The 18,807-nt window shown below is 44.2% G+C and overlaps 1 protein-coding gene across 2 annotated transcripts in view; it reads right to left on the bottom strand.

Moving 5' to 3' along the window:
* The window catches only part of abca7 (ATP-binding cassette, sub-family A (ABC1), member 7), a 45,880-nt gene that overhangs the window by 9,680 nt on the left and 17,393 nt on the right, over nt 1-18,807 (bottom strand). Inside the window, exons 16-40 of one of the 2 annotated variants that reach the window (XM_031822533.1) lie at nt 16,638-16,859; nt 16,145-16,349; nt 15,814-15,927; nt 15,554-15,725; nt 14,881-15,012; nt 13,817-13,956; nt 11,949-12,086; nt 11,537-11,757; nt 11,100-11,157; nt 10,623-10,825; nt 7,452-7,578; nt 7,308-7,331; nt 7,002-7,147; nt 6,734-6,858; nt 5,756-5,848; nt 5,134-5,326; nt 4,791-4,885; nt 4,641-4,679; nt 4,352-4,457; nt 4,184-4,258; nt 3,905-4,074; nt 3,425-3,602; nt 2,666-2,781; nt 2,232-2,376; nt 1,822-1,945 (exon numbers count right to left, since the gene is read on the bottom strand). In XM_031822533.1, coding sequence (XP_031678393.1) covers nt 1,822-1,945; nt 2,232-2,376; nt 2,666-2,781; nt 3,425-3,602; nt 3,905-4,074; nt 4,184-4,258; nt 4,352-4,457; nt 4,641-4,679; nt 4,791-4,885; nt 5,134-5,326; nt 5,756-5,848; nt 6,734-6,858; nt 7,002-7,147; nt 7,308-7,331; nt 7,452-7,578; nt 10,623-10,825; nt 11,100-11,157; nt 11,537-11,757; nt 11,949-12,086; nt 13,817-13,956; nt 14,881-15,012; nt 15,554-15,725; nt 15,814-15,927; nt 16,145-16,349; nt 16,638-16,859 — 3,361 coding nt within the window. The remainder of the gene's footprint in view (nt 1-1,821; nt 1,946-2,231; nt 2,377-2,665; nt 2,782-3,424; nt 3,603-3,904; nt 4,075-4,183; nt 4,259-4,351; nt 4,458-4,640; nt 4,680-4,790; nt 4,886-5,133; nt 5,327-5,755; nt 5,849-6,733; nt 6,859-7,001; nt 7,148-7,307; nt 7,332-7,451; nt 7,579-10,622; nt 10,826-11,099; nt 11,158-11,536; nt 11,758-11,948; nt 12,087-13,816; nt 13,957-14,880; nt 15,013-15,553; nt 15,726-15,813; nt 15,928-16,144; nt 16,350-16,637; nt 16,860-18,807) is intronic. The other variant, XM_020480343.2, reaches the window with a different exon arrangement.

Here is an 18,807-nt window from a genome sequence, read left to right as displayed (position 1 = left end):
TGGAGTGCTGCAGAGATGGTTGTCATTCTGGAAGGTTATACCATCTCCACAGAGGAACTCTAGAGCTCTGTTAGAGTGACCATCAGGTTTTTGATCACCTCCCTGACCAAAGCCCTTCTCCCCCGATTGCTCAGTTTGGCCTGGTGGCTAGCTCCAAGAAGAGTCTTGGTGGTTCCAAACTTCTTCCATTGAAGAATGGAGGCCACTGTGTTCTAGGGGACATTCAATGCTGCATACATGTTTTTGGTACACTGCCCCAGATCTGTGCCTCGACAGAATGTTGCCTTGGAGCTCTATGGACAATTGCTTCGATCTCATGGCTTCGTTTTTGCTCTGACATGTCTATATAAGGTACCACAGTTGACAGTACATGTGTGTGCCATTCCAAATCATGTCCAAGCAATTGAATTTACCACAGGTGGACTCCAATTAATTTGTTGAAACATCTCAAGGATGATCAATGGAAAAAGGATGCACCTGAGCTTAATTTCGAGACTCATAGCAAAGGGTCTGAATACTTATGTAAATAAGGCATCTGTTTTTAATACATTTGCAAACATTTCTAAAAACCTTTTTTCGCTTTGTCATTATGGGGTATTTTTTTATTTAATCAATTTAAGAATAAGGATGTGCCGTGGTGCTGCTCCAGTTTCAACTGCTCTGCCTGAGGCTATGGAACCCTAACCTGTTCACCGGATGTGCTACCTGTCTCAGACCTGCTGTTTTCAACTCTCTACAGACAGCAGGAGCGGTAGAGATACTCTGAATTATTGGCTATGAAAAGCCAACTGACATTTACTCCTGATGTGCTGACCTGTTGCACCCTCGACAACCACTGTGATTATTATTATTTGAACCTGCTGGTCATTTATGAACATCTTGGCCATGTTCTGTTATAATCTCCACCCGGCACAGCCAGAAGAGGACTGACCACCCCTCATAGCCTGGTTCCTCTCTAGGTTTCTTCCTAGGTGCTGGCCTTTCTAAGGAGTTTTTCCTAGCCACCGTGCTTCTACACCTGCATTGCTTGCTGTTTGGGGTTTTAGGCTGGGTTTCTGCACAGCACTTTGAGACATCAGCTGACGAATTTGATTGATACTGTAACAAAATGTGGAAAAAGTCAAGGGGTCTGAATACTTTCCGAAGGCACTGTATATGGCAAGTTAACTTTTTATGGCTGCAGGGGCAGTATTGAGTAGCTTGGATGAAAAGGTGCCCATATCAAACGGTCGCTAATATTTGCATATTATTATTAGTATTGGATAGAAAACACTGAAGTTTCTAAAACTGTTTGAATGATGTCTGTGAGTATAACAGAACTCATATTGGCAGGCAAAATCCTGAGTTGAAATCAAAACAAATCTGAGCTAGTATGTATTCACCAGAGTCCCCAATGAAATACCCTTGGGATATGAATGATGTTGCACTGCCTAGGGGTTCCACTAGATGTCAACCATCAATAGAAATTATAATGAGGCTTCTATGTTGTTGTGGGAAAGGACTGATCTCTATAATATATAAAACTACTTTTGGAACGCTCATATTATGAGACAGCCATTAAAAAAGTATGGTCCACAGATCTAATTGAATCTGAACAACCCTGTAACGAACAGAATATGGAAAAATATGACCTTGGCATCCCTTAATCCGAACCATCAATTTATACATTTTAAGTTTGTTCACAGACTATTTAACACCAAGGAAACATTTTATGATGAAATGGAGAATGCGGACTGTTTCTGTACCTGTAGCCCCTCCCTCTTGGAAAAAATACTAAACTAAATAAAAAGTTGGTCACAATAAAATAAAATAAAATTATACCCAGTCTCTGGAAAGCATCCAACATAGCCTGGTTCTTAGCCATGTCGATGAGGCCTCGACCCAGACAGAAGTGGGGGAAGATCAGGAAGACTTTCTTTAGGATCTTGTTGATATCGTTCAAGTGCTGAAAAGCAGACAGACGAGTTAATGTCTGAATACCATAGTAAAAGAACATTCAAATCTGATTTGTTAATCTGCAGCCATGTTTGCTTCTAGTAACACTGGCAAACATTTTGCAATTGTAGTGGTGCAAGCAAGTTGAAAAAACAACATTTAAAGTAGTACACTGTTGTACCATGTAACCAGACACCCTCAGCTGACCAAGTGTTGGTTGTAAATCTAAATATCAGCAGAGCCCTGAGACTAATCAGTAGCCCTGATATAATATCATAGTCAAGTGCATGACCCACCTGATCTACGAACAGCTCCAAGACAAAGGTGGCTATGCTGCCGTTGATGCCGATGAAGAGGTTGATTGAGGTGAGGACAACATAAGCAGTGCTGGGGACACTGAACAGGAAGGAGGCTGGATACATGAGAGGAGTGATAGACCAGCTGAAATGGAGGATAGAGAAATTCTAATCAGTAAGAAGGAATTTGTTTCGCAATGCACCCTGAACTTTGCTAAGAACAACTCTGTGACATTCTTTAAAGAAGACCTCAGCTATTGAAATAAAGTAAACAATGACATGACCACTCAAGCAAACATACTGTTGTAGTGATGTTTGAAAAGATCATTTTGAATTTTTATAATTGTTTATTACTGAATGTAATAAAGTGCACATACAACATCATTAGTTATGAGTGCAATGATAACAAAGCCACCCGTGTCCATGGCCCTTACCCATAAAGCAAGAGCAACAGGACCAGAGCAGGGAGGTTGGTTTCAGACACATAGGACTGTTGCTGGAAGCAAATGAAGATGAGGACCACCATAGTGGCCGGGACTGTATAGTTCAGCTGGAAGAAAGTAGAAGTACAATTCAATAGAGATGAGACTTATCCCCTGGGTCCAGTTTTTCAAAAGTTATCTATCAGGGATTTCACATATCGGATATGGTTAAATGCATAGAAATATAATGAATAGAACAAGTCAAGTCAATGATTCGGCCATTCTATTTCTATGCATCTAATCCGATAGGCGAAATCCAGATCGATAACTTTTTTAAATTGTGCCCTGGAGTTAGAGTACATGCCACTGAATGATAGAGAGGCACAAGGTTTGAAAGGAGATGTTTTACTGTCAACATTATCAGGATTCTGAAACATAGACAATACATGCCTACATTCATTCCCCTTATGTCTCTTTTTCATCAGTTATATTATTCATTATTCAAGTTATTTTTCTTGCATGTATTGTTTTCTATGGTTAGGTATTAGTGCACTGTTGGAGCTAGAAACACAAGCATTTGGCTACACCTGCGATAACATCTGCAAAATGTGTACACAACCAATAAAATTGTATTTGATATGATTTGATATAAAGTTGATATTTGAGCCAAAACTCAAGGTAACTAGTGAATAAGGCTCTGGAGTGTACATTTTATATTAGTGCTAACAAAACAGGTATTAGTTAAGCCTATCAGGATGGTAGGAGACTAACCATGTCCCAGGTGAAGTTAGCCAGCCAGTAGAGAATGGGCCGGACTCCGCTGACAAACTGAAGGTGCTTGGCTTTGCTGACCCTCTCCTCGATGAGAAACAGCACAAAGCTGGCCGGCACAAAGGACATGGAGAAGATCACACAGATGGACACCAGAACATCTACTGAGGTGGTCATCCTGAAAACAGAGAGGCAATGAGTATGGTAAGCACAATTTATTCTGTATTTTGTTGACAAAAATGATTAGTCACTTTTAAGGCCAGTGTGGTATCATGTTTTCCTACCTATCACATTTTCATACTAACAGTACTCAACCTGCTCTGTACAGTACAATTATTGTCTAATAGTGCTTACAACAAGCAATTCCAAAAAGAGGGATTTGATTCACTCCGACACACTAATCTTAGGCTTAATCAACAAGGAGACTTATTGGTGTGAATTGAATAGGAAACTAGAGAGAAAGAGAGACAGAGAGCTTACATGGCAATTTCAGTGAGCTGTTCCTTGGTGAGGTTGAGAGGGTGGTTGTAGGCGGTTATGCCATACTTCATTCGCTCTGGCCCTGGGGGCAGGCTGGCACGGAGCAGGCCATTGTTCATGACATTGACAAACGATGCCATGGCGTGCCAACCCTTGTTGTTATACCACACCTAACAGGGGTGAGGTAGAGCTTAGGTAATGGTGAAACAAAAACACACAGATGCACATGCATACACACACCCACAGGTGCTCACACACACTCATCCTTTGACCTCTCACCTTAACATTGTTCTGACTATTCAGGCCACCCAGAAACTCTGGTAGGCGACCCAGGAGCTGATCCAATGAGCTATTCTGTGAGAAAGAGAGAACCAGACATTAAATAAAGACAACAAAGAAACTAAGAGGAAACCTGACGTTGAGGGTGTAAAAGATTTCAACTCCTACCTGTGCCACTTTGTAACGTGACCGTATAGACATGACTGAGTGCTCCATTTGGTAGGCCTGTGGGACAGCCTGAGTACCTCTGCCCCCCAGAGAGAAGCCCCCATATCTATAACAGAAACAGACATCACATTTACATCAGAGTAGATGGACTGTAATGTATTAGTAATCTCTCTTGGACAGCATCTGACCAAATTATGCAAGATTTTATTTCTGGGTTAACCGAGATTAGGGCTGTAGACAAGTGATGTCTATGATTTTACATGGTGAGTAAGTATCCCACTCCACTAACCTGAATTCATTGATCCACTTCTTAGTGGCTGAAGTTAGGCTGAAACCATAAGAGTGTAAGAAGAAATTAATTGTAAGGTGGAAAAACACAGATTTAATCACAGTAATACTTTCCAACAAAGATAATAATCAAGCGAGTGGTGTAAGAGACCTTTTCTTCATTATCTGAGGGTAAGTCTTGACCAGGTAGTCCGAGATATTGCGGCCGGTCATATTCTGCAGGATATCCCCTGTCAATCTCTGGACCTGTGGAACATAGAAACAAGTTCCAGTACACACAACAGTATGTGGACATTTAGGTATTGGATATATATTTAGGCAGGTAGCTAAGTCATTGAGAACAAATTCTCATATTTTAATGAAAGTCTGTCATAGGAGATTAGTTACAGTACCATTATTTATGCAATGTTTAACCACTGAGAACAAAGTAACAGTATATATAATGCAATGTTTAACTATAAAGAAGAATAAAGTAGTTATTATGCGGTATTGACCTGTGGAGGGGGGATGCCTCCGGCTCCTTCAGGGCAGTCTGGTAGCATCCTGCGGACTTCCTCAGAGCTGCACTCACAGTCAGGAGATGGCTTGTCTGCAGTCCAGTTGCCCCTGTTGAAGAGCTGCCAGGTGGAGTAGAGAATCTGGGGCCTCATGAACATGCCTTCCTCCTCCTGCAAACACTGAGGATCCCTGCAGGGGACACATCCTAGCGTGAACATGCAAAATACGCCACGACACCCAATTGAGGAAACATAGGCCCAACTTAAATCTCTTACGTTCATGCTAATATGCACTGTCCCTCCAGAAGTGTCCTTGAGAAAAGTCAATAGCACTAAGTCACAAGTAATGTGGGGAACCTGGTGAATGACAGGTCCATAATAGAATGAACCCTCTCTCATAAAAACGCACCTGTACGCACAAACGAACTGAGAATACATTCAGACAACAGAAAAAACCTTGTTGGTAATGAAGATAATGGTTTACACTTTAAAATAATAACACATAGGTAGGTGTCCGCTTTCCTTTGTGGTTGCAGCTGGACTAGCCAGGTAACACAGTGTTGTGTTTCTACAGTACGTGTTGCTTTAGTAGAGGAGAAAACCGAGGAGAAGGCCTTACGTGCTGTTTTCCATGCACTTGGTTCCAAATCCAGGCCGGTCCAGAAGGGCATCCAGCAGATTCTGAATGGCAGGATCCCCAGGGGCATCGTTGCTGGAAAGAGGACACCACAGATAAGGTTCAATACAAACAAAGAAAAATAGGAAGACAAAGCAGAATCTGGCAACATGGGAACAACTGACTCCTTGAAGCTTCAGTCCAAACATTTATTAGAATGTTAATCTGATAATTGCCATTCAAGACTACAGATGTAGGATCTTAATCTGATCACCTTGTTGCAGGAGAACTAAAACTTGTAGTATATTTGAGGTTAAAAAAGGCTTCTGTGGCCTCCCGGGTGGCGCAGTGGTCTAGGGCACTGCATCGCAGTTCTAGCTGTGCCACCAGAGACTCTGGGTTCGAGCCCAGGCTCTGTCGCAGCCGGCCGCGACCGGGAGGTCCATGGGGCGACGCACAATTGGCCTAGTCGTCCGGGTTAGGGAGGGTTAGGTCGGTAGGGATATCCTTGTCTCATCACGCACTAGCGACTCCTGTGGCGGGCCAGCGCAGTGCACGCTAACCAGGTAGCCAGGAGCATGGTGTTTCCTCCGACACATTGGTGCAGCTGGCTTCCGGGTTGGATGCGTGCTGTGTAAAGAAGCAGCGCGGGTTGGTTGGGTTGTGTTTCGAAGGACGCATGGCTTTCAACCTTCGTCTCTACCGAGCCCGTACGGGAGTTGTAGCGATGAGACAAGATAGTAATTGGATACCACGAAATTCGGGAGAAAGGGGGGTGAAATTTTTTTTTAAGAAAAAAAAGGCTTCTGTAGTTTGTCATTTTCAGACTTGATTTTCCCTTACGAAAAATGTATTACATGTCCATTAATTATAATCCACATTTCCTGTTGCTGCAGGATTATTTTCCTGCTGTAGAAAACTGGCTCACATTGAGATCCTACTGTACATCTGTACTTGAAATCAATAGATGTAGGTCTTTACCTGAAGAAGGTGTACTGTTCCCCGTACATCCAGGGCTGTAGCTGGAGCGAGGGGTACTTTCCGAACGGAGGGACGATGAGGCTGAAAAGGAGAGCGATCAACACAAACACAGCAGGCAGCACGATCTGAAACACAAGGACATGGTGTCACAATAGCCTGTCATTGGTCTCTCTTCATTGTATCACATGCTTGTATTTTAGTTCATATCGGACCTTTTATTTGATAAGGACAACTGATTGAGAATGAAGTCAAGTTTATGAGTCTGCACCTGAGCGAAGAAGCCCCTGCGACTGCGGAGGGCATACAGCCACCTCTTGATGAAGAGAGCACGGAGCTGCTGCCACGTCAAACCCCAACCGGTCAGAGGGACACCGCCATGGCCATCCCCACTCAGCAGGTCCGTCTCCTGGGGCTCTGTGTGCAGGAAAGGCCCAAGCATGGTGGAGAGAAATAAACACATTGTTCATTGAGCCAAACGACTCTTATATTCCAACTGCTGCAGTTAGTGTTAGGGTTAGGGGTAGAGAGCTGAGCTTCTGAAAAAAGGAAGTTAAAGGCCCAGTACTGTAGGTACCTTGCTTGCGAAGCCGTTTTCTTCCTGGCAGCAGTGCAAAGAAAGAGTCAGAAAGGAGGACAGACCATGTTAAACAACAACACAGGAAGACTGTTTCTAGGTGTGTTTCTATGTGTGTGTGATTATGTTTTCCCTTGTGTTTACCTGGATCCTCAGATGGCTCTCCAGACAAGCCCTGTGATTGACCCTGCCCATGGGGTGTGTCAGCTTGTCCTGGGCTGTCCTCTGGGTCCACATCCACCCCTGTCTCCTCAGCCACTCTCAGAAAGATCTACAGGAACAGATGACATTGTTAAACATCTTCTGCCTTGTGTGTTGGAATCAAGTAGATAAATGTAATGTTTCATTTAAGCAATAAGGCCCGAGGGGGTGTGGTATATGGCCAATATATTACGGCTAAGGGCTGTCCTTATGAACGACGTAACATTTTTGGGCCATATACCACAAACCCAGAGGTTGGGGCCACAGTGTCTCCTGACCCCTCCTGTCTCAGCTTCCAGTATTTATGCTGCAGTAGTGTGTGTCGGGGGGCTAGGGTCAGTTTGTTATATCTGGAATACTTCTCCTGTCTTATCCGGTGTCCTGTGTGAATTTAAGTATGCTCTCTCTAATTCTCTCTTTCTCTCTCTCGGAGGACCTGAGCCCTAGGACCATGCCCCAGGACTACCTGGCATGATGACTCCTTGCTGTCCCCAGTCCACCTGGTCGTGCTGCTGCTCCAGTTTCAACTGTTCTGCCTGCGGCTATGGAATCCGGAATTGTTCACCGGACGTGCTACCTGTCCCAGACCTATTATTTGACCATACTGGTCATTTATGAACATTTGAACATCTTGGCCATGTTCTGTTATAATCTCCACCCGGCACAGCCAGAAGAGGACTGGCCACCCCTCATAGCCTGGTTCCTCTCTAGGTTTCTTCCTAGGTTTTGGCCTTTCTAGGGAGTGTTTCCTAGCCACCGTGCTTCTACACCTGCATTGCTTGCTGTTTGGGGTTTTAGGCTGGGTTTCTGTACAGCACTTTGAGATATCAGCTGATGTACGAAGGGCTATATAAATACATTTGATTTGAGGTGCCTTATTAGTATTATAAAACTGGTGACCAATGTAATTAGAGCAGTAAAAATAAATGTTTTGTCATACCCGTGGTATACAGTCTGATACACCACGGCTGTCAGCCAATCATCATTCAGGGGTCACAGTTTATAATAACTAATAGAGAACTCAAAACTCTAACACAAAAATGCAAAACTCTGGGGAGAGAAAGAATCTGCTTGGAGCCAACCTACTAACTTTTCAAACTGAATCTTTTCTGGTAATCGTGGTAAGCTGGCAGCCTAAGCACATTACCGTGACAGTAACTCCGCAAATATACTATTCCGGGTAAACCCTGCTTAATCTAGTTAAAGCTGAGTTTTAACTGTCCACAAGAGGTTCAATGGACGGCTTGTAAATACAGGTCAGTTTAGTGCAGTCATGACTATATTTAGGATGAGCTTCATGTAACTTTGGCCTGTTACACGCTAGTGTCTACGTAATATAGTGCTTAGAGCAACTTCTGACGCAAAGCCTCTTTAAGCTCTAAATGTGTGTGAGAGAGACTGTGTGTGTGTTATCTGTGTGCTAATGCGCGTGTGTGTGTGTGTGTGTGTGTGTGTGTGTGAGAGAGAGAGTGTGTGAGAATATGAGAGAGAGCAGCCCATTATGAGCAAGCATGCTGACCTCATGGCCTCTTGGTCAGCATGGGCTCCGGTCCAGCCCCCCCCCCCAGCTGTGCCTTTTGTAGTGTGTGTGTGTGTGTGTGTGTGTGTGTGTGTGTGGTGTGTGTGGTGTGTGTGTATACAGTGCATTTGGAAAGTATTGACTTTTTAATTCCGTTACAGCCTTATTCTAAAATGGATTAAATTAAATTTTTACCCAGCAATCTACACACAATACATTTTTGCAAATGTATTAAAATTAAAAACATAAATACCTTATTTACATAAGTATACAGACCCTTCACTATGAGACTTGAAATTGAGCTCAGGTGCATCCTGTTTCAATTGATCATCCTTGAGATGTTTCTACAACTTGATTGGAGTCCACCTGTATTCAAATCAATTGATTGGATTTGGAAAGGCCCAAACACCTGTCTATATAAGGTCCCACAGTTGACAGTGCATGTCTGAGCAAAAACAAGCCAAGCGTAGAGCTCCAAGACAAAAAAACAGGCCAAGCGTAGAGCTCCAAGACAGGATTGTGTCGAGGCACAGATCTGGGGAAGGTGCCAAAAAATGTCTGCAGCTTTGAAGGTCCCCAAGAACACAGTGGCCTCCATCATTCTTAAATGGAAGAAGTTTTGAACCACCAAGGCTCTTCCTAGAGCTGGCCGCCCGGCCAAATTGAGCAAACGGGGGAGGAGTGCCTTGGTCAGGGAGGTGACCAAGAACACGATGGTCACTCTGACAAGAGCTCTAGAGTTCTTCTGTGGAGATGGGAGAACCTTCCAGAAGGACAACCATCTCTGCAGTATGCCACCAATCAGGTCTTTATGGTAGAATGGCCATACGGAAGCACCTCCTCAGTAAAAGGCACCTAAAGGACTCTCAAACCATGAGAAACAAGATTCTCTGGTCTGATGAAAGCAAGATTGAACTCTTTGGCCTGAACGAATGGCGTTGGCAGCATCATGCTCGGGTGATGTTTTTCAGCAGCAGGGACTGGGAGACTATTCAGGATCGAGGGAAGATGAATGGAGGAAAGTACAGAGAGATCCTTGATGAAAACCTGTTCCAGAGCGCTCAGGACCTCAGACTGGGGCGAATGTTCACCTTCCAACAGGACAAGGACCCTAAGCACACAGCCAAGACAATGTAGGAAAGGCTTCGGGACAAGTCTCTGAATGTCCTTGAGTGGCCCAGCCAAAGCCCGGACTTGAACCTGATCTAACATCTCTGGAGAGACCTGAAAATACCAGTGCAGCAACACTCCCCAACCAACCTGACAGAGCTTGAGAGGATCTACAGAGAATAATTAGAGAAAATCCCCAAATATAGGTGTGCCAAACTTGTAACGTCATACCCAAGAAGACTCAACGCTGTAATAACTGCCAAAGGTGCTTCAACAAAGTACTGAGTAAAGGGTCTGAATACTTATGTAAATGTGAAATTTCCGTTTTTTAAAATATATATATTTTTTAAGATTTCTATGCTTGTCATTATGGGGTATTGTGTGTAGATTAATAAGGGAAAAAAACTATTTAAATCGATTTTAGAGTAAGGCTGTAATGTAACAAAATGTGGAAAAAGTCAAGGGGTCTGAATACTTTTCCTCACCTCCTCCAGGGTGGTGTCAGACAGGCCGTAGCTAGTGATGCCCAGATCAGCCTGCCTCCTGTCAACCTCTGTGAGGAAGATGGCCAGACTGCTGTCCTCTGCCGACTTCTGGGGCAGGTTGATGACCGCCTCACGGCCCACGTCCTCCACCAGCCGCGCCCCGGGGATGTGACGCTGCGCCAGGGTCAACAGGGCAGCCAGGTCTGCGGGGGAGAGGGAGAATGATAATTATTCTGAGGTTTGAAACTTCACTGTCCGGAAACATGCCCTAACCCCACACTAGATACTTGTGTAGACCTATCTGATGCCCTCAGATCAGTCTGTAGGTGGGGGGGTAGAGGCTCATCATTGGGTTAGCTATGGACGAACAGAACAGCCAAGCGAATGGTTGTTTTTTTCAGGTGTCTGCAATAATGGCGAGCTGTCAACACACAGCTAGCAGGATGTCACTTAGTGACTTTGGGTTGGAGACCCTACCTGAGCCACTAACATCACTGCCCAGACCTGTGTCGTCACTCATGGAGGAGTCACTGTCCTGAAATACAGAGGGAGAGCCAATCAGCAAAGGGGTCATAGTTCAGTGATAAAAGTAATGACCTTTAGCATCCCACAGTATACATTGCCCTATTGCGATAGTCTACAATAACCTCATCTCCTCTCTGAAGTAAATGAGTAAAGGTGAGCCACTTTTGACTATTAAGATGCACTGGTAAAATGGTCTTCAGGGCTCATATTCACAAAGTGTCTCAGCGTTAGAGTGCTGATGTAGAATTAGTTTGGTCTTTTAGATCTTAATTATGAGGACAGGGGGACCTGTTCCTAGATCAGAAATCCTATTCTGAGACGCTTTGTGAATAAGCACAACGTATTCCTGAGAAAATCTCATGTACAGGGGTATACAATCTCTTACTCACCTTTGTGGCAGGGGGCAGTTTGGTAGCGCTGGCACTACTGGGGGTTCGAGTATCCAGTCCCTCCTTCTTGACGACGGTGAGGTAGTAGCCCGTCCCCAGCTTGGCCTTGAGGAAGAGGGGGGAGCCGCAGCAGCACAGCTTCCCTTGGGAGATGATGGCTATGCGGTCTCCGAGAAGGTCAGCCTCATCCATGTAGTGGGTGGAGAGGATGATGGTGCGATCTGATGGGGAGAGAAGGAAAAGGAGAGCGATCTAGTAGATAAAATCGTATTCAATTGAATTATATTTCACCTGAATTGACATGAAATAATAAACTCTGCCACCAAGTTAGACCAGGGATTTCTGGAAATCCTGGGAATTTTGGAAAAGTTCACGGAAAATGTTGCAACCCTTGACACAGTTCAGGGCTAACCTTTGCGGTACTTGAGCAGCAGGTCCCAAATGCCTCGACGGGAGTAGGGGTCCACCCCAGCTGTGGGCTCATCCAGGACCACCACCTTCGAACCCCCCACAAATGCTATGGCCACCGACAGCTTCCTCTGCATACCACCTGAGAGTAGAGGCAGAGACAGAGGGCGAGCGAGAAAGAGACAGAGAGAGAGAGAGAGAGTATGGTATTATACACTGCTCAAAAAAATAAAGGGAACACTAAAATAACAAATCCTAGATCTGAATGAATTAAATATTCTTATTAAATACTACTTCTTTACATAGTTGAATGTGCTGACAACCAAATCACAAAAATTATCAATGGAAATCAAATTTATCAACCCATGGAGGTCTGGATTTGGAGTCACACTCAAAGTGGAAAACCACACTACAGGCTGATCCAACTTTGATGTAATGTCCTTAAAACAAGTCAAAATTAGGCTCAGTAGTGTGTGTGTGTGGCCTCCACGTGCCTGTATGACCTCCCTACAACGCCTGGGCATGCTCCTGATGAGGTGGCGGATGGTCTCCTGAGGGATCTCCTCCCAGACCTGGACTAAAGCATCCGCCAACTCCTGGACAGTCTGTGGTGCAACGTGGCGTTGGTGGATGGAGCGAGACATGATGTCCCAGATGTGCTCAATTGGATTCAGGTCTGGGGAACGGGTGGGCCAGCCCATAGCATCAATGCCTTCCTCTTGCAGGAACTGCTGATACACTCCAGCCACATGAGGTCTAGCATTGTCTTGCATTAGGAGGAACCCAGGGCCAACCGCACCAGCATATGGTCTCACAAGGGGTCTGAGGATCTCATCTCGGTACCTAATGGCAGTCAGGCTACCTCTGGCGAGCAACGAGGGCTGTGCGGCCCCCCAAATAAATGCCACCCCACACCATGACTGACCCACCGCCAAACCGGTCATGCTGGAGGATGTTGCAGGCATCAGAACGTTCTCCACGGCGTCTCCAGACTCTGTCACATGTGCTCAGTGTGAACCTGCTTTCATCTGTGAAGAGCACAGGGCGCCAGTGGCGAATTTGCCAATCTTGGTGTTCTCTGGCAAATGCCAAACGTCCTGCACGGTGTTGGGCTGTAAGCACAACCCCCACCTGTGGACATCGGGCCCTCATACCACCCTCATGGAGTCTGTTTCTGACCGTTTGAGCAGACATGCACATTTGTGGCCTGCTGGAGGTCATTTTGCAGGGCTCTGGCAGTGCTCCTCCTGCTCCTCCTTTCACAAAGGCGGAGGTAGCGGTTCTGCTGCAGGGTTGTTGCCCTCCTACGGCCTCCTCCACGTCTCCTGATGTACTGGCCTGTCTCCTGGTAGCGCCTCCATGCTCTGGACACTACGCTGGCAGACACAGCAAACCTTCTTGCCACAGCTCGCATTGATGTGTCATCCTGCATGAGCTGCACTACCTGAGCCACTCGTGTGGGTTGTAGACTCCATCACATGCTACCACTAGAGTGAAAGCACCGCCAGCATTCAAAAGTGACCAAAACATCAGCCAGGAAGCATAGGAACTGAGAAGTGGTCTGTGGTCACCACCTGCAGAACCACTCCTTTATTGGGGGTGTCTTGCTAATTGCCTATAATTTCCACCTAATGTCTATTCCATTTGCACAACAGCATGTGAAATTTATTGTCAGTGTTGCTTCCTAAGTGGACATTTTGATTTCACAGAAGTGTGATTGACTTGGAGTTACATTGTGTTGTTTAAGTGTTCCCTTTATTTATTTGAGCAGTGTATATGTAGTGGCTGTTGAAGGATATATTATATTGTAAAGTATACAGCTGAAGGCCATATTTGTAATGGATGTTGAGTAGTAGAGGGAGGGAGCCATACCAGACAGGTTCCTGGTCTGTTCGTGGCGTTTGTGCAGCAGGCCCACATCCTCCAGGAGAGTGTCCAACTCCTTCCTCACCTCATCGCCTGATAGGCCCTTCAGACGACCATAGAACCACACATGCTCCTCTACGGTCAGACTATACAAGAATAACAAGGTTAAAGTCAGAGGGCTGATTAAGTAACATCAAACTCTTTTACATGTACAGTGGGTAAATGTTTTAAGATGGAGCCTGAGGGGCAAGAGATTAAGTGAATGGGGCCTTTCGTTATCTTGATTCCCTCTAGTGATTATTCATCTTTGTCACTGTTATATCAGTTAAATAAATGTGCAATATGCAGAAATTGCTCCGTCATTTCCTGATTTCTAAAATTCGAATAGTCCGCCCTAATTTCAATTTATGTGACAAAACAATCACTGGACCATCTAAACCTCTGAAATATATTTTCAATAACCAAAATTATTGTATTTTCAGCTGGTGTACAAAACTAAAAGCAAAAGACGCAAAAACTAAACGTAAGAACGGGAAGCATAGAAATAGCACACATAGAACATATCTACTGATTCTTAGACTTTCTTTCAATGAGAATGACAGATCTATAAATCACATTACTCAACATGTCCAAAAAGTTAAATATTGTAGCTTTAACATTACCAATGAATTAATTTATGTTGGAAGATCGAAAACAAGCACCACAGATAAATGGAGTCAACATGGTATGCACTACAATATAATGAAATAGGATAAATTACTTAATGACATGTATTCATGAGATATAGAGTAGAAATATTAGCGAAAAGGGGATAACTAGTCAGTTGTACAACTGAATGACAACTGAAATGTGTCGTCCACATTTAACCCAACCCCTCTGAATCAGAGAGGTGCGGGGGGCTGGCTTAATCGACATCCACATCTTCAGCGCCCGGGGAACAGTGGGTTAACTGCCTTGCTCAGGGGTAGAACGACAGATTTTTTACTTGTCAACTCAGGGATTCGATCCAGCAACCTTTCGGTTACAGGCCCAACGCTCTAACCATAAGGCTACCTGCAGCAGGGGCTTACATGTCAAAAAGGACATTGTGCTGAGGACACACTCCCAAGGTCTTCCTGATGATGTCCATGTCAGTGCGGATGTCCATGCCCTTAATGTACACAGTCCCAGCCGTGGGGGGAAACAAACCCGTCAGGATAGACCTGTCAATGGAAATGAACTGCGTATTATGCATTATAACCAGTGGAGGGTAAACACATGTAAACAACACTTTACACACCTTTGCTGAAAAATGCATCGAAAGTATAGAAATTACTCACCACGAACAGCAGAGTTTACCCATTTATTCTTTAACTACTACATCACCGATTATAAGTTAGAACCCTACATTAGAGCTTCAAAGCACATTCATAAAAGCAACTCATAACACCTACATACGCACCACAAATACAAGGGCCCTAGATTAGACCTGTCAATGGAAATGAACTGTGTATTTTAGCATGATAACCCTAAATTAGAGGTTCATAGAACATTCATAAGCAATACATAAGTAGTACAATGGCCCTCGATTAGGGCGACAGTATGTACCACATTCATAAGCAATACAAAACACCTACTGTACAAGCACCACATTAATTTATATGTGTCTAATGTAGGTGCAGGTTTACATGGTGGTGTTGGCTGTTGTACTTCATTTTAAAGCATTCTATATTGATTCAATGGTTCTTAAAGCACAGCCCTTACATGGTGGTTGTTTTGCCAGCACCGTTGTGCCCAAGGAAAGAGGTGATCTGCCCTTCATAGAACTTGAGATTGAGGTGGTTGACCGCCAGCTTGGCACCTTGTTTGTAGATTTTGACCAGGTTGCGGATGGCCACACCGAGTATGAGGTGAGAGGGGTCGGCTTCGATGCGATCTGAGACGGGTACAGAGAGGGAACCTCAGGACCATAAAACGGTGTCCGTTTTTTTACATCATATGTAGTGTGTGTGTGTTTTTCTTACCTCCTCCCTGTCCTCTGGGAGCCGGAGGGATGGGCATGCCGGCCTCTAGAGGAATTCCTCCCCAATAGTTCAAACTGAACACGAAGTTCCATGGCCTGGGGACCCCATATTCACCTGGACAAAAGATCCCAACAATATGTGTTTAGTCATACCAGTATAAGTGCAGTTTTACTATCTGCAAAGGTGCACTGGCATTACATATTATAATGAACATAACTGCATTTTAATATGCACTTCTATACCAAATGGCATGAAACCATAGAGCAGTTAGATAAAAATAACTTAAACCATTAATTTCCTTACCTGGCAAAACAGCTTTAATGTACCTTACCTGGGAAAACAGCTTCAATGTACCAGGTGGCCAGAGCGTAGATACATGCATCGATATGCAACATGATTATGGAAGTGGTGAAATTGTAGGTGTCTCCCTCCATGGGGCTGGAGTGCAGGTTGAACCACTGGATGCCCACTCCTTGTTCCTCGTACTGGGAGAAATACTCACAGCCAAAGCCAAAGGCCACAGGAGAAAACAGGCTCTGTTGGGAGAGATGAGAATCTCAATGGATACTGTAGTACTACCAGATTGGATGGGTTCATTTCATATATTTATACAGGTGATACCATTAAGATTCCAAACCTCATTCAAAAGAGCGACTTATCAGCAGCAAGTAATGGGTTTAATACAGTACCATAATCATTCTTCCTTATAAACAAAAACGACTCACGCAAACCATAACAAAACACAACAAAGAGAATGTGTAACATGATGACTCACTGCTAGGACACGGTGTGTGGTGGTGAGAATGTGTATTATAAAGACTCACTGCTAGGACACGATGTGTGGTGGTGAGGTGGTCTCTCCAGGCCACACACAGCACATAGGGCAGGTAGAGGGCGAAGTAGATGAGGCCTCCGCAGGCGGCTGCCAGGTTGGCCCGGGAGAAGAAGGTGCTGATGAGGAAACACTGCATGATGGTGGCCGTAGCGAAGGCCGTCAGGAAGAAGAACACCACAGCCGGGTTGCTGTAGGGCAGGATGTCCCCCCACTGGAAGAAGAGAACAACACAATACAGGAAGAGATGAGGAGGGTGAGACAACAGCGACACACCTCTGTGATGTTTCATTGTCTTAGGGACACAAAAAGATATAGTACTAATGCAATCCCTCAAAACTATACAGAGTGCTGTAATGAACCCAGTCATTAATCCAGGGCATTATTCTAGGACAACTGCATAGCTGTGATGTGAATACTTTTCAGTCCTGCCAAAAGACTGCAGATACAAAATGGCTTGATAATTCGCTTGATAGCATCTAAAGCAAAAAAACAAGCTGTGCATGGTCCCGGGCAAAATAAACAAGTGACTAAATTATCAACACAAGGCTATCGCTGGTTGAAAACTGTTTTCTGCCCCTCCCAAAATATAGAATTTGTAGATAATTGGGACTTTCTGGGACTCACCCACAAACAAGACCAACCCTGGCCTGTTGAGGAGTGACGGACTCCATCCTAGCTGGAAGGGCGCTCTCATCTTATCTACGAACACAGACAGGGCTCTAACTCCTCTAGCTCCACAATGAAATAGGGTGCAGGCCAGGCAGCAGGCTGTTAGCCAGCATAGAGGAGTCTGCCACTAGCACAGTCAGTGTAGTCAGCTCAGCTATCCCCATTGAGACTGTGTCTATGCCTCAATCTAGGTTGGGCAAAACTAAACATGGTGGTGTTTGCCTTAGCAATCTCACTGGAATAAACACCTCCTCCATTCCTGCCATTATTGAAAGAGATTGTGATACCTCAAATCTCAAAATAGGGCTACTTAATGTTAGGTCCCTCACTTCCAAGGCAGTTATAGTCAATTAACTAATCACTGATCATAATCTTGATGTGATTGGCCTGAAACATGGCTTAAGCCTGATGAATTTACTGTGTTAAATGAGGCCTCACACCTCCTGGCTACACTAGTGACCATATCCCCCGCGCATCCCGCAAAGGCGGAGGTGTTGCTAACATTTACGATTGAAATGTTCTATTTACCAAAAAACCCTGACATATTCGTCTTTTGAGCTTCTAGTCATGAAATCTATGCAGCTACTGTTTACAGGCCTCCTGGTCCATATACAGCATTCCTCACTGAGTTCCCTGAATTCCTATCGGACCTTGTAGTCATGGCAGATAATATTCTAATCTTTGGTGACTTTAATATTCACATGGAAAAGTCCACAGACCCACTCCAAAAGGCTTTCGGTGCTATCATCGATTCAGTGGGTTTTGTCCAACATGTCTCCAGATCTACTCACTGCCACAGTCATACTCTGGACCTAGTTTTGTCCCGTAGAATAAATGTTGTGGATCTTAATGTTTTTCCTCATAATCCCGGACAATCAGACCACCATTTTATTATGTTTGCAATTGCAACAAATCTGCTCAGACTCCAACCGAGGATCATCAAATTCTTGGACAACCCAAAGATTCCTAGATGCCCTTCCAGACTCCCTCCACCTACCCAATGACATCAGAGTACAACAATCAGTTAACCTCTTACACTTCAGTGTTGTGATGCAAAAATCCTAGCAAAATGCTTTTGAGGCTTTTGGCTTTTGATAAAGTACGACTGGAGTTTATATATAAATGCCTAGAATATTTCAATTTTGGGGAATCTCTTATAAAATGGGTTAAGGTTATGTATAGTAACCCTAGGTGTAAAATAACAAATAATGGCTACATCTCAGAAAGTTTTAAACTCTCTAGAGGAGTAAAACAAGGTTGTCCACTATCGGCATATCTGTTTATTATTGCCATCGAAATGTTAGCTGCAAAGATTAGATCAAACAATAATATTAAGGGATTAGAAATCTGTGGCCTAAAAACTAAGGTGTCATTGTACGCTGATGATTCATGTTTTCTTTTAAAACCACAATTTGAGTCTCTCCACGGCCTCTTAGAGGATCTAGATACTTTTGCTATCCTCTCTGGATTAAAACCAAATTATGATAAAT

Source organism: Oncorhynchus kisutch, linkage group LG4 (genome assembly GCF_002021735.2).
Source record: "Oncorhynchus kisutch isolate 150728-3 linkage group LG4, Okis_V2, whole genome shotgun sequence".
Taxonomy (NCBI): domain Eukaryota; kingdom Metazoa; phylum Chordata; class Actinopteri; order Salmoniformes; family Salmonidae; genus Oncorhynchus; species Oncorhynchus kisutch.
This window is presented reverse-complemented; position numbering and strand designations above follow the sequence as displayed.